General features: G+C 50.0%; 1 protein-coding gene across 3 annotated transcripts in view; it reads right to left on the minus strand.

The window, feature by feature from the left end:
• B4GALT1 (beta-1,4-galactosyltransferase 1) overlaps nt 1-14,420 on the minus strand; it is a 50,709-nt gene extending 36,289 nt beyond the window's left edge. Inside the window, exon 1 of one of the 3 annotated variants that reach the window (XM_060014886.1) lies at nt 13,872-14,410. In XM_060014886.1, coding sequence (XP_059870869.1) covers nt 13,872-14,295 — 424 coding nt within the window. In that variant the 5' untranslated portion in view covers nt 14,296-14,410. Of the gene's footprint in view, nt 1-13,871 lie in introns of all 3 variants that reach the window. The other 2 variants (XM_060014887.1, XM_060014888.1) reach the window with 2 other exon arrangements.
• Between the last annotated feature and the right edge of the window lie 1,467 nt (nt 14,421-15,887).

Raw genomic sequence — 15,887 nt, forward strand, 5'->3', positions numbered from 1 at the left:
GGAGCCCTGACTGCATTTCTGGATCTGCAATGCTGGTTCCAAGTACATCCTTCTCTCTCCCACTAGACCCAGACCTTGCACTGTGGAAAGCCTGCTGCCCTATAGGCCACCTGGGCAGTCAGCCAGCCATGCACTCCTAGCAATACCTCTCTGGCATCAAGACCTCTTTAAATGCAGCCAGTTCCAATTTCTTCCTCTAAGGACTGGAGATAATAATGTGTTCTCTTTACATGGTAAATGAGATAACACATATACATTCCTATCACAGTACTTAGCACTAACAGATGTTCAAGAAGCATTACGTTGTACTAATAGATGTTCAATAAATATTACTCCGCCTTCTCCCCTGATTCCCTAGAACTTCAAAGCCTACAGATTACTACAACTCTATAATCACAAGAGCTAAAATTTCACATTTCTATTCTAAGCCACCAGCGTAAGTGATAGATTTGGAAAAAGAGTCCGGGACCTCAAAGGGTCCTGTGGGTATGATACAAGTCTTCTTACAACATATGAGGGTTGAACAGTGATTCTGTTCATCTTTTATTGTCAGGGACAAGTACTAAAATGTTAAAGAACCAGCTTAGAAAAGAATACAGGGCTTTCCTGGTGGCGCAGTGGTTAAGAATCTGCCTGCCAACACAGGGGACACGGGTTCGAGCCCTGGTCCGGGAAGATCCCACATGCCATGGAGCAACTAAGCCCGTGCGTCATAACTACTGAGCCTGCGCTCTAGAACCCATGGGCCACAACTACTGAAGCCCACACGCTTAGAGCCTGTGCTCCACAACAAGAGAAGCTACCGTGATGAGAAGCCCGCACACCACAATGAAGAGTAGCCCCTGTTCACCGCAACTAGAGAAAGCCCGCGCACAGAAACGAAGACCCAACGCAGCCAAAAATAAATAAATTTTTTTTAAAAAAAGAAAAGAATATAAAAGAAAATTTTTACAATCTTGGGATGATGAAGACCTCCCTAAGTGCAAAACAACCTGAAGTCATAAAGGAAAAGACAGACTTAAATACATAAAACTTCTGTATGATCGAAGATACCAGAGGTAAAATTAAAAGACACGTGACACATGGAGATCATATTTGCAAATGATATATAATAAGGGAGTAATATCCATAGTATTAAAAACTCCTATAAACTTATTTCAAAAAATAATAGAAAAATGGGTAAAAATATTAACAAGTAATTTACAGAAGAAATACGAATGGCCAACTAACACATGAAATTTGCTCAACACCATCAGTAATCAGAGAAACAAACTAAAACAAGATGCCACATTTGACCATCATATTGACAAATGTAAAAAGACTGATAACATCCTGTGTGGGAAACAGGCACCTCTCATACACTGCTGATGAGGCTAAATTGGAGGGCAATTTGACAGTATGTATTAAAATGTTAAAAGTATGTGATCTTTAGATCCCAAATCAATAACCTAACCTTCCACCTTAAAAAGGGTTTTAAGAAAAAGAAAAGCAAACTACACCCAAAGCTAAAGCAAAACAGAAGGAAGAAGATAATAAAGATTAGAGCAGAAATTAATGAAATAGAGAACAGAAAAATAATAGAGAAAATCCACAAACCCTAAGTTGGTTCTTTGAAAAGATCAACAAAAATGCCATACTTTTGGCTAGACTGACCAAGGAAAAAAAAAGAGAGAAGACCAAATTATCAAAGTTGGGAATGAAAGCAGAAATATTCCTAACAACCTTAGAGTAATAAAAAGGATTATAGGGAATACTATGAATAACTGTATGCCAACAAATTCGATGACTTAGATGAAGTAGACAAATTCCTAGGAAAACACAAACTACCAAAACTGACTTAAGAATAAAAAGAAAATCTGAATAGACCTGTAACAAATAAAGAAATTGAATCAGTAATCAAAAAGCTTCCCACAAATAAAAGCCCAGGCCCAGATGGTCTCACTAGTGAATTCTACCAGAAATTTAAAGAAAAATTAATACAACCCTCACAAACTCTCCCCAAAACTGAAGAGGAGGGAACACATCCCTACTTATTCTGTGAGGCTGTGTTACCTTGATACCAAATTCAGACAAAGACATCATGAGAAGGATGAGAAGGAAAACTACAGATTTATTTGCCAATTATACCTCAATAAAACCAGAAAAAAATCCCTATAGATCAATGTCTCTTATGAATAAGAATTCTCAAAAAAAATATTAGGAAACTGAAGCAAGCAGCATAGAAAAAGGATGACACACCACAACCAAGTGGGATTTATCCCAGGGATTCAAGTGTGATGTATACCTGAGAAACACCGTATCAACAGAATGACAAATGACAAAAACCACATGACCATCTCAACAGACACAGAAAAGCATGTGACAAAACACATCAACACCTATGCATGATAAAAAAAACACTCAACAAACTAGGAACAGAAGGGAACTTCCTCACCTGATAAAGAGCATCTGCAAAAATCCCACTGCTAACATCATACTTAAAGACTGAATGTGAAAGACTGAATGTTTTCCCCCTAAGATCAGAAACAAGACAAGGATGTCCTCTCTTACTGCATCTATTCAACAATGTGCTGGAAGGTCTAACCAGGTCAATTAGGCAAGAAAAAGTGTTGCTGTGAGAGTTACTGAAAATAATGCATATGTAGTACTTTTCCCACACTTGGCATGTCAGTAAGTGCTGAGTAAGCATTACCTCTTGTGGGAGTGGTTGGTATGATTATTGCTGGAGCCTAGAACCCAAGATTCACAGCAGCTCCCACTGATTGGGTTTTCAAGCTGACCAATTTACTTGTGACTTGGGGCCTAGAAACTGGAATTGCTGGAAGGGTCAGCTGGGTGTGGATTTGTCCAGTAACTGACTCAATCCTGGCTCAGCCGTGTAGAGCCCAGCTCTACACGGCTGGCCCACCTGCGGCCAAGACATTAAGCTGTATTAGGCAGGAGTACAAGGCTACATCAGAATTCCCAGGCAGGAAGAGACTCCAGAGAATATCCAGGCCAACCCCCTCATCTCGTTTTATAGATGCGCAAAGTGAGGCCCAGTGAGAGAACACGACTTCTTTCAGATCACTCAGTAGGTTGATGTCAAAACTGAACTTCAGGGCTTGGCATCCTGGCTTCCATCACCAGCCCCTGGGTAGAGTAAAGACAGGTGATCTACAGGCCTGTGTCTTAGGTTTTCTAACAACACCGGTATAGGCCACTGGGCAGCCCAGCCTAAGCCCACCTATGTCCAGCCGTCATTTTTTTTTTTTTTAACACAGCCCTTTTCTTACCCCCTGAGACTCCATCAAATATCCAATGCTCCCTCCAGCTCCTCTCCCCGACCACTCAGCTACATATAATCTGTGATGGCCTCTCCCCAGGACGCTGACGAACAATGGCCACATGGAGAAGGGAAGGCTCTGGACGACCACAGAATCCTGGCATGCCTAAGACACAGCAACCTGCACTCCAAGTTCCCAGTGTTGTGGATTCAACAAGATGGAGGCTTCTCCTTGTGGCCTGGGGTCTGCTCAGATAAGCCAGGCCAATATCTCTACCAAACTATGGCTCCAGGCTAAATCCTGTCCCTAAACTGTGGTTACAGTCTCAGACCTCTTCCTCCTCCTCTTCACTGCCCCAGGGCAGCGGGGGGAAAAAACTTCCTTTGAAAAAACTTTTACCCTGCAGTCTACTGTATTGAATGTATACCTTTGCTGCCCAAGGGGATGCATTGATCAAAAGACAAAGTACTGCCATTACCAAGTACCTCATCTCGTCCAATCCTCTTATCAAACCTCTGAGGTAGGAATTACCTCTCCACTTTACACAGGAAGGAATTCTTGCCCTGGGTCCCCCAGGAGCAAGATGCTTCTTGACAGCAGCTCTGGCCTAGCTCCAAATGGACCCCTGAGAGTACCCTGTTAAGTCACAGCTGATTGCTGAGGAATGCAGCAGAAGAGAGGACACGTGGAGGGGCTACAAGATGAATAGAGCAGCTGTCACAGGTTGAATGCACTCCGTCTATTGAGTCTGTAAACCTTTGGTCACTGAAATCACTAGCTCTAAAGCCATTCCTACATTTATGCAAGTAGCAGGCTCCTGTGTGTCTACAAAAGAGGCATGTGCATGGGGGGTGGCTACAGGGACAGAAACGGCAATTCATGCTTGCAGACCTTGGGCTACTGATCAACTTATTTATACCCAATATAATTTCAAGGCCTTTCTTCATTTGGGCCCCATGTCTGGAACCCATAAACCAGGGCTGTCAGATCAGAGTTCGTCCGCATGGGGTAAATGGTCAGGCGCCCAGGCTAACCCATTAGAGTCAAACATGGGCTCTGCATGCAGTGTTTCCAGCAACCAACCTGCAAAGTTTTAGATCAACAACATTTTAAAGCCAGGCTTTTAAAGCTAGGATCTGTCCACAATCTACAGGTTTGACTCCACAAATAAAGGAAGAAGGAAAGGTCCTTATGCTGTGTAAATCAACATTTGGGGCAAAGGTGTGCGTGTGAAGTGTAGAAAGAGCCACCAGTAAGGCTCCTTTGTGGATACCCAGTAACCTCAGCAGGAACTGCCCAGAAGCAATGGCTTGTAGGAAAAGCCTCATGTCCAGAGCAGGTGCAGTGTCCTACACAGGGAACTTCACACACGCTCACACACAGAGAGCTGAGAGTATAAGGGTGAAACTCCAGATAAATCTGACTCTCTCTTGGAATCTACACTCTTTAAAAGCCCATACCCCTGTCCCTGGAATTTGCAGTTTAGGGCCTGTGGATTATTCCAGCCCTCCAGGAAAGCAAAGTGGCAGTGTGAACCAGTGTCCTAAAGATGACCATATCCTCTGGCCTGGAAATTCCCCTCTAGGAATTTATCCCCAGGAAATAATTCAACTGAAGCAAGGAGCTACATGCAGCAAAGATGTTCAAGATGATCTGTGACGGTGAAACGTGATGTTGAGCGCTAAGGGAATAGCCATAAGGATTTTAGACAGCAGCTACTAAAGATAATTCTGACAATTATAAGCAACATAACAGTTTATAAGATAATGTTGAACAAATATAGCAGAAGGCAAAATAGTTCACACTATGGTTGCAACAGTGTAAAACATGTATGCATTTGGAAAGTAATGGCAAGTTTTGTTACAGTGATAGATGCATGTTTTGTTACAATGGTAGGGAGTAAAATGATACATTTTTAAACATTTAATGTGGTGACATTGCATTTTCAATGGAAGAAGAAGCAATCCTACAAAGCAAATGCCAAAATCTTCACAAATAAGAACTATTAGTACTACCAATAAAAGACAACATATATTTGGAGCTTATTCTGTGTTAGGCACTGTTTCAGGCCCTTTTGTGCCTATTAACTTCACAACATCTATGAGGTACTTTTATTATCCTCATTTTACAGGTGAGAGCAGTGAGGCACGGGGAGGATAACAGCTTTCCCAAATCACACAGCTAGTCAGCATGATAGAAAGAAACACTACCCACGCCATTTCAAAGGTCACCCACCTAAAAATCTTTATGCCTGCTTAAACAGAGACGACAAAATCTTCAGCAGAAGCCTCACCACGAGACCCCTGAAATGGGTAGTGGGTAACGAGCCTCACAGGAACTCTCAGAGGGCTTTAACGTTGCAGATATGACCAGGATTTCCCTCCACCCCAGCCTAGACTCCAGGAGGAACAAGAGGAAGGGCACTAAAGACCAACAGGTTTAGCATGACTCAAACTTCAGAGAGCGGAGAAGGGACCAAGGCAGTCGGGGTTTGCCCTAAATGATATAATGAGCTAGAACCAGAATTCAGAATCCTCGCTCCAGAGGCCCTCAAGGCTCGCCCCCATGCTCTGCAGACCACAAGCACCTCCTTCTGACCTCTTCCCTTCTCCTTCCTCCCTTTGGTCCCTCAGTCTAGCTATCCTCGGCCTTCCCTCGTCCAGCACAGTCCCAGCTACACCATCTCTCTCTTTTATCATCTTTCCTTCACGCCGCCTCTACTTCCTGTCCTCTCCTGCCTTGCCGGCAACTGCATGCAACAGCTGGGACTTCAGTTATGGCAGTCTCCCCATGTAACAGCAACTAGAGGAAATGACAGGCAGTAGACCCCTGCCCCTCCCAACCAGGGAGACTGTTCAAACATGCTGAGAGACAGGGATGCTAAAAATCAGTGCTTGGAAGAAAGGCCCTTCATTTTGACTCTGGCCCTGACCCAGACCACCCATCCAGCTCCCTGTACCTCCTTAGTGCCCTGGGAACACCCACGCTTCGTCCTCTCTTTGCCAGGATCTGCCCACCGCTGAGGGGCTCCCCGGGAGTGGGCGCCAGCCCTTGGTCATGTCTGTCTCCTATGCTTCATATAGTGTAGTTACCCAGAAAAGTTTGCTGAATGAGCAAATGAGTCCCCATTCATCCTCTTCCTCAGGGGCGAGTGCCCTTCTGACTTTGGAGGGAAGATTCAAGTCTACCCATTCTCAGCCAGGGGGGCACCCTGCCCAGGCTGCCTGAAGCAATCATCTGAATGACAGGAGCTACCTAACACCTCCATGCCAAGTGTCTGAGTTCCTATATTGCAAATACCAGTTTCCCTAGGTCCACCCTAACTGGGAGTCCTTTCCTGTTTTTTCAAGCTGGTGGTGTCCTGAAACACAACGACAGCCCTGCAGTTCAGTTTCAGGAACGTCAAAGGCAAAAGGACATTATGCAAAACAGGAAGAAACTTTTAAAGAAATGTTTAAAGGCATTTTCAGAATGCAACCTGTCATGAGGCCAGGTAGTTACTGAAACCCCTGCCAGGGCCCCTCCCCAGGACCTGGAGACCCACGTGGTGAGGCAGGAAGGAGCCTGACCTCACAACCCTACTCGTCACGCTGGTCTGACATACCCTGCCCCTTCCCACAGTGCAGCCTCCCCCTTGACCCACAGCCTCTGGGCCAGTGACCCTCGGCAGAGTCCCAAATCCAAAGTGCCCCTCAGAAGAGGTGAATTTAGCTCCAGTGAGGACAAAGTGGCATAACTTCAAAACAGGCGTCTTGTGAAGAGCCTGAGTGCCAGCTCTGATGGTCTCTGAGGCTTCTCCTGAAAGGAGTTCCCAGAAACCTACAGGTTCTCACCTCCTGGCCCTTCTCCAGATCTCCGGACCCTCTGGAGGTAGGAGAACTGTGCTGTATGTTTCAGAACCTGGTTTGCTAGCTTGTTCCCACACCTCCTGTGGACACGGTCACATCTCAGTCACATCACCAGCACTGGGTTAGCACTGGTGCTCACCCAGCACCATGGCCCCAGGGCCATGCACATAAGCCCGGCCCAGGGACTTGGCTGCTAAGGAGACAAACGGAGCAATTCCTGAGGAAGCTGACTCCTAGGGCATCACCCCCGCTGCACAGTCCGTCCTGCAGCCTGGCCCTCTGCCCCTGCCCCAATCGCTTCCTGCACCTAGTTGTTTTTTTTTTTTTTTTTTTTTTGGCAGTACGCAGGCCTCTCACCGTCGCGGCCTCTCCCGTTGCAGAGCACAGGCTCCGGACGCACAGGCTCAGCGGCCATGGCTCAGGGGCCCAGACGCCCTGCGGCACGCGGGATCCCCCCAGACCGGGGCACGAACCCGCGCCCCCCGCGTTGGCAGGCGGACTCCCAACCACTGTGCCACCAGGGAAACCACTGCACCACCAGGGAAGCCCCTGCACCTAGTTTTTAATCAGAATTCTAGACACATCTTTTATTCAGCAATAAATGATGTTCATCTGCCACCACTAAGCAAACCTGAAATTTTCAATGAGTCTATCCTTTAGTAAGACTGGTTTAAAAACCAAGCCCTTCTCAAAAAGCATTCATCCCTTTTCTTCCTTTTTAAAAAACTCTACTACGGAAACAATCCAAAAAGTACCTAAAGCTTTAGGCGTGAGCCTCACTGGACCACTAACAAGAAAACAAAAACTATCTGTATGTGTTCAGCAACAGCTGAATAATAAAAGTTATACCCTTTGTTGTTTTTAAAGGTGTAGGACCAAGCCTGTGACAGAATCTTAAGGGAAAAATCCTGGACACCAGGCTATCTATATCTATATCTAACTATACCAATCTATCTATCCATTTATAAAGATATCAACTAAATTCTGAAACATGTACAAGAAAAAAGACTAGCAGGAAATTTGCCAACATGCGTCCTCTAGGTGATAGGAATATAGATGTGCTTTTCAACCTCTTTTAACTTCTCAAACGGTTTTCAATGAGCCTGCATTACTTTTTACAAAAAGGAGGAAGAGATTACCCACTCCTTAAAAAAACAGGCAAAAGCAAAGACCCACAACCCTGGCCTCCTTGGCATCCCAGGGAGACAAATCCTCCTCCTCTCTCTCAGGGCTTTGTGAGGGGCTTGGAGAGGCGGCAGGGGGAAAGAGAAGCAGCTACATTACACACCCAGACCAGACATTAAAATCACTGCCCAAGAATTCAGCAACAGCCAATAATACAGCCCCTGGCCTTCATTTGTGCAAGGAAGGGGCGGGCTGAGCCAGGCTGAAAAGTAGAACCTGAAACACTGAGAGTGTGACTCAGCCCTTCTGCCTCCTAAGGACGAATCCCCTTAGGCCACGTTCTCCCAGAACCAGCTCCCCGCCAGACCCTGTCCCCTACCCGCCAAGCCACCACAACCTTCCAACCTGGAGGTCTCTGACCTTTAGAAAAGTATCCAAGATCTCTCCCCCAAGCCGGCGACCTGCGTAGGCCCAGGTAAACACAGAGGGCCTCACAACTGAGACTTCTGCAATCACAGCCACAGTCTGGCTCTCAGGATCCCTCGCCAAGTTAAGGGACAGGAGGGACCCTGTGGAGATCACCGAATCCAATCTCATGCCTTGCTAACTCCCCAGGAGTCAGGGTCTGTCTTACAGTGACCTCATCACCTGGGCCACATGGGCAGTACCAGAGGCAAAGGTAAAATGGCCACAGCGGAAGCCCTCAAGGGAGTTAGACTATCTGTCCTAAAACAACTGGACTGCTGCTTAACCAGATAAGAATAACTGGAATTTCCAGGTGGACATGGATTCAAGCAGAATTTCAGTCTCTGCTTCTTATCAAGTACAGGCAAGGAACACTGAGGAGGGAATAAGGCATAGGAGGCACTGGGTAAACGGTCAGTGAAGAAATCACCAGGTTTGGCTTGGCCCCAGGATGCCTGGGCCCCTTTCACACACATCCAGAGCCCAGCTGAGCCCGAAGGGTATGAGCCTCCTGGCCCTGCCCCCAAAGTCTGGAAGGTCCCCAGGGTGGAATCCACGGAAGGGCTGGGACTACCTGGGCATTAACTGTCCCGTCTTTCCCAAACCATAAATTAGTCTAGCCCCAGCCTGGAAACCCCTACTCTGCTGCTATCCAAAGACCGTAATACCCAACCATATGGCTGCTGATGTATCATTATAGTCATTATAAAGCAGCAAGTTAAAGATTACCCCCAGAGCTAATGCACGGCTTCAGAAATTAGAGGAACATTTTCACACAATCAGATAAAACCGGAACTGGAGAACTTTAACACCAACTCTGGGTTTCTGAATAAGGGAAAGAAAGAAGGAAGAAAGGAAGGGAAGGGGATGGCTAGGGAGGCAGAGACTAAACATACACACACACACACACACACACACACACACACACACTCTGGCTTCCCTAAATGACATCGGCATGGTTTAATTATGCCTCCTCTGCCTAAACTGTGAGTTCCAAAAGAGAAGGCATTTTGTCATCTCCCTCTCTGTAGCTCTAGCGCCCAGACTAGGACAGGCATATTGTTGAATCCAGGAAAGCTGTCACGTTATCAGACCTCTCAGATGGACCCACAGACACACCTAGCAGGGATCTTCCCAAACTTAGTGCCACATTAGGCCACCCTGAGCCTCTGCACTAAGTGTCTACTGGGCAATAACTTTAAGGAAAAGCATTAGACTGGGAAAAAGGAGACCTGGTTTTTCCAGCCCCAGCTGGCTACTGCCTGGCTGTATGGCCTGAGGCAAGACCCTTCCCCTCTAGCACAATGTGGGATGGGGGCCAGGGAACTGCAGAGACCCATCCTGGGATGCTGTGGTTCCAAGATGCTGCGGTTTGACTCCAATCTCACATGTGGCTCTTGCAACCTGTAACCCAAGGAACTTGCACCTGGTTCATCAGGTGGAGGCCCCCGTGCTTGCTCAGAGTCTGGGACAAATTACAACAGGCAGGAGACACTTCTGCGACCATCAGGCTGAGTGGAAAAAAGTGAGCCAAATAGTCATGGAGGGTATTTCTCCACCTCAGACTGTTAGACAAGAAGGCATGTCAGTGTGTAGGTCAAGAAATTATCTTCCCCAGGAAAAGCAACAGGACAAAACTGGTTTAAAAAACTAGTTACCTAACGTCCCAAAGCTTAAAGATCTGGACACAGGGGAGGCTCCTGGTGCCTCCCCAACCCCCAGGATGAGGCTCCACCGCAAGCCAGAAGGTGATGAGGCTCTAGGACTCATCCCAAAGAAGAGAGAGAGCCCCTTCCGGAGCTGAGGCCAAGACAGATGTCCTCAAAGTACACTATGTCCCAGGCAGCGTGCTTGTGTCCACATGTGTGCATATGGGGGAAGGGGGAGAAGCGGGAACAGTGTGCTGGTGGAGAAACACCTGACAGCCGAGAGCCCGGCAGACACCCAGCAAGTGCTCTGTCTTGCCAAGGGTACAAACCATGGCAGAGGCTCGGCTGACAACCCCCATGAAACCTGGGGAAAACGGCTCACGGATAAGTGCTCTCCCAGGGCCCTGGCTACCTGTGGCTGTTTGCTGGCCCAGGTGCCCATGACTCTCTAGTGCCCGTGACTCTCTGGTGTCCACCTCTAGATCAGAGTCCTTTTCTGAACAAAGGAAGAGGCTCTATTCAAAGCATAGCTGGGCAAGAGCGGCCTCAGGTTTAGGCAGTCTTATACTCACCACCACCCGCCTCCCACCCATAGACTGTACCAACTGTCCAGGTCAGCCCAGCCTCCCCTAACCAGTCCTACCTGAGGTACTGACCCCGCCCCGCCCCCAGCCAGCCCCCCTCTGGGCGGGCAGCGCCAGTGCTAGTCAAGTCACGTGGAGCTGCCGCCAAATCTAAGCACAGATAAACATTCATTCCGGGAAAAGTAACTCAACACAAGGCTGCTGCTCCTCCCAGGCTGACTACATCTCAGGCAAACACCCAGGCTGCCAGAAAGGGAGCCTCAATGCCATGGTCAGTGAGATGCCGCACAGCCCAAGGGCCAAGACGACAGCGCCTACATGCCTGGACTCCCCGGGAGAACTCCCTGGGGAACTTGCAGGAATCCTCAGGAAAGACCCATCTTTCCCCTGCAGCCCTCACTCCTGAAAGCCTCACAGCAGCCCAGCAGGTGTCCCGGGGCAGAGCCTACTATGGCTTCAAACACTGCAACCTGCCCTAATGCACAGTATAGACACAAGCAGGATTCAAACCCAAGTCTATCTGAAGTCTATCCTGAGGCTCTAACAACCCAGGACAGATCCAACAGTGACCCGTCGGCAGCCCAGTCTGGTGCCTGGCTCCTGCAGGGAAGGGCATGCCCGTTACCCACCACCTACCAGCCCGGAGGGATCACAGCATCTGGCATAGACCCTTGGACACCAGAAAGTACAGCCCAGTTGTGGAAAGGAACTGCAAGTAGTGAAAAAGCCACAGCTTTAAACCCCACGGATGCTTTCTCCCACCAACCTTGAAACCAACACGTAATGGCTTTGGCTGACACCTGCCCAGCTGAACAGATGGGCTTGACTCCCCCAGCCCACACACTCCCCGGGAGACTTTCAGCTTTCTCAAGGCTCTCTTCTACCCAGGAGCCTCCACTTAGAGAGCACCCAAACCTCAAACCCAAGGGCTCAATAAAAGTGAAGAAAAACACTCCACCCTCACCTTCCGGGGCTACCTCCGCAGCAGCTGAAACGTCACGGTCCCATGCATGTCACACAAAGGCGGACAAGCTACAGAAAGCCTAGGGCCTCTCCCCTTACCCTCCAAAACTGTATCTCTCAGGAAGTCTGTTCGTGCCACCAGTTCAGAGTCAACGCAGAAACAGCAGTAACTCGTCACCCAGTCACTGGGCAACACCAAGGTGGGTCACCACTGCCTCTCATGATTCATTGAGAAGATCCTACACCTCAAACACCAATCTAATGAACTTTGGGGTACTTTCCTTTAACTTGCTAATTAATTTCTCTTTCCTTCTACATAATATCCAGGCAACAATTAAAAACAAAAGATCAAAATCTGGCCTCTCTGGGGTCTGAGAACTCACCAACCCTCTTCCTCCTTCTCTGCTGTTCACAGCCATCTCCAGAGTCTGAGAAAAATGAAACTTCAAGTCCCAGGTCCTATTTGCCATGTACTTAACATACACAATCTCATTTAGTCCTGAAGCATGGACAACCCCATTTTACACAAGAGAAAGAGACTCTGAGGAACTCAGAGTCTGAGTTCTAACATGCCTGAGGTCAGACACTTAGCAGTATGGCAAAGATTCCATTTCATTTTACAGGACCAGTCTGCTTCCCAGACTAACCATCAAGTCCAAAAGAATTCAAGTTTCTGCTTTAAAAAAAAAAAAAGTCCCCTTTATTACCACAATTCATGTCTGACCAGTTCCAGGAGCATCCTCCCAAACTTGATATGAAAATATTGAAGTAATTATTGGAGAAATTGAGCAAGAGTGGGTAGGAGGCCTGCTCTGTCTGGGCTCTGTGAAAAAGTGACAGAGTTCCCACTGGCAGGATGCCTGCTCTCCTGCCAGGGCCCCTCACTCAGAACAACATTCTCTACACCCTGGCATTGAAACTGAGCAGCCACCTGTCTGGTAACCTTGGGAGCAACCTGTGGCTGCCTTGGGCCTGACTGCCTGTGGATTACAGGTCAAGGGGAGGTCCCGGTGGGCATGGGCTCAGCCTCCTCGTGACATAAGGAATGCAAACCCACCGACCCAAGCTCTCTGCTTGTGCTGAAACAGAGGCTGGAGTTCCGGTTCAAAACATCTGGGCAAGATACCTGAGACTCCAGGCTGCTGCTATCAGGAAAGGACAACTTGGTGCTAACTGATTATATTTTAGCCCTCCAGCCCCCAGGGTACACACATTATACTGGTACAAATACCCTCGGCCCCTGGGAGGGCCCTACTCTTGGGAAGCTACAAGGGCAGGAAGCAGGGTAGGAGGGCCCCAGGGCAGGGATCTAAGCAGAGGAGGAACTGAACACAATAGTGACAATTTACTGAGGGGTTACCCTCATCCTTGTAAATGCTTGTTTACACTGTTTGGTCTAATCTTCCAAAACACCCCCCTCAAACAGGTACCACTTATTATTCCCATTTAATAGATAAAAAACCAGAGGTTTAGGGACAAGTCACTTGCACAAAAGCTTAGGAAAAGGGTTAACCCACACTCAGGAGACAGTGGTTCTATGTGAAGACAGGAGATGTGACCTGGGAGGTCTGCTCCCTTCCCTCCTGGAGGCCTCATCATCAGCGTTCCAAACTAGAGAGAGCGGGTTACTCTGAGCTGCCTCGTAGTCCCTACCAGAGTTAGCAGAGCGAAGGCTGCTCCGAGTTCTAAGCAGACTCAAACTCCCAAAACTTCTTGAGGCTTGGGCCAGAGCAGGGAAGTCTCCAAGGCCTTCTCTGGTTCTGGGATCGGGGGTGGGTGGGTGGCGGTGGCTACGGCTTACTTAAACCGTCCCCGACCCAGTCTCCAGCATGAATCCGAAGGGACTCACCTCCCAACCTCTCACCCCCATCCAGCCCGGAACCTGTTTGGGATTAGGGGCTCTGATCCGGAATAGGGAGACTGACTGGCTGTCGAGGAAGAGGGCATGGGCGAACGCGCATGGTACCTTACCGAGCAGCGGGGACTCCTCAGGGCATGCGGGTAGCGACAGTGCTGTGGCGGGGGGCACTGGGGCCGAAGTCAAGTTGCTCCCGAGGCCGGGGCCGGGGCCGGGGCGAGAGTCCGCGTCGGGGTTGGAGGCGCCACCCAAGCGCGGCTTGGAAGAGGTGCGCGAAGGCGGTGGCGGTGCGGCCCCTCGGGGCTGGAGCTCCCCAGAGGGCTGCCCGATGGCGGCGGCGCCGTTAGAGCTGCCCTGCAGCGGTGTGGGGACTCCGACCAGCTGAGGCAAGCGGCTCAGGTCGCGGCCGACCAGGTAGTAGACGAGGGTGACGCCAAGATGCAGCGCGCAGACAGCCACGAGCAGGCGGCAGGCCCGTTGCAGGGACGCGCCCGGCATCGCGGCGCTGCCGCCCAAGAGCGGCTCCCGAAACCTCATCTTCCCGCCGCCGCTTTAAGAGGGGGGGTGGGCTACCGCGGGGAGGGCGGCCCGCCCGCGGGCCTCCGGCCAGACACTGCCACAAGACTGCGACTGGGGGACGGATCGGGGGAGGGGGCGAGGGAGCGGCGCCGGCGGGCAGGAGGCGGAACTCAGACTCTGGCCGACTCAGCAGCCCAGCAAGCAAAGTGCAGACTAGGGGCTGGCGCGGACGGGGGCGGGGCCGAGGCCGAGGCCGCCGGCGGAGCGGGGGCAGGGCCGCCCGTAGGAGCCGCGTTTTCGGGACAGGAGTTGGGGGCGGGGCCGGTATGGGGCGTGGCCGAGTGCGGGGCGGGGCCTGTGGAGGGTGGGCCGCAGGGGCGGAGCCGTTCGGGGCGGCAGTTGGCAGCCCGCAGCCTTGGAGCTGAGCTCTCAGGTCCTCACGCCGCCCTCCTCCGCAGCCTGCCCCATGGGGCTTCGGTCCCTACTAAGCCACTCTTCCTCCTCCTCCTCCTCTTCCTCCGAGCTGCCCCCGAGAGGAGCCGCCACTTCCTGCGGTGCTGAAGGGCTGGGTTATGCGCCTGGGCCTGCAGCGCGGCGTCAGAGAGGAGGGAGGAGAACAGAGCAGACTGGTCGTGGTCTTGAGGGGTCGGGGACCGCGGCGGCTTTCCTGACGGTGGACCTCGGTAGACCTGGGGGGAGGGTCAGGAAGAGGGGCGGAGAAGGGTTGCCCAGCAAACGGCCTCGACGCAGAGCCCGAGGTAGGACAGCGGAAGAGGGAGTCTCTGGGGCGTTCGGAACCCCCTCCCTTGCCCGAGCTAGGCCCCTCTACCGAGGTGGGGGCCCAGCAACTAGGCGCGGCTCATCCGGCGCCCTGCGGAAAAGAAAGTGGACGAGTCTCCACCTCTCTGAGCTCACTGTCCTACAGCGCAGGTTAGGGGATCCCAGAGACCCGCCCAGCTAGGTTGTGGGGATGCGTGGGAGGGTGTCAAAGAGCCCCAGTGACTCCCACGCCGACATGCAGGAGGAGATCAGCCGGCTTTATTTACAGTCCGCGCGGGCCTGGACACAATGTCATGAAGTAGGAATTGCTCCCATTTTATAGATAGAATTCAAGGCTCAGGAAGGTTAAGAAGCTTGCTTAGGATCCCATAGCTGGTGAGAGGCAGAGGCAGAATTCTGGCTCTAAAACCTTTATTTACCACTTGTTGATTTGCAAGTAAGGGCTGGAAGCTGTGTGGGTGAGAGGTTTAGGCACTGAAGTCACTTGGTTCAAATTTGACCCAGAGGCCACTCGTCAGGCCCACCTGGTTGCCTGAGTGAGCAGGGACACTTCATTTCTGAGAAGGACTCATGGAGGTGCTGTCACTTATGTGGATGGGGAAGCTGAGGGCTGTGGCAGCCTACTCTGAAGTGGAGGAAATAATAACAATGCTACCATAGGCTGAGAGTTTCCTATATACCAGTCAGACACAAGTGTTAACTGCTTTACATACATTGCCTCAATCCTAACAACACCATGAAGTGGGCAGTTGTTACTCTCACCATTTCATGGATGAGAAAACTGAGGCTCAGGAGTTGACATGTGGTTGTGATCACACAGAATCTACTTT

The sequence above is a fragment of the Delphinus delphis genome, chromosome 6, assembly GCF_949987515.2.
Source record: "Delphinus delphis chromosome 6, mDelDel1.2, whole genome shotgun sequence".
NCBI classification, from domain to species: Eukaryota; Metazoa; Chordata; class Mammalia; order Artiodactyla; family Delphinidae; genus Delphinus; species Delphinus delphis.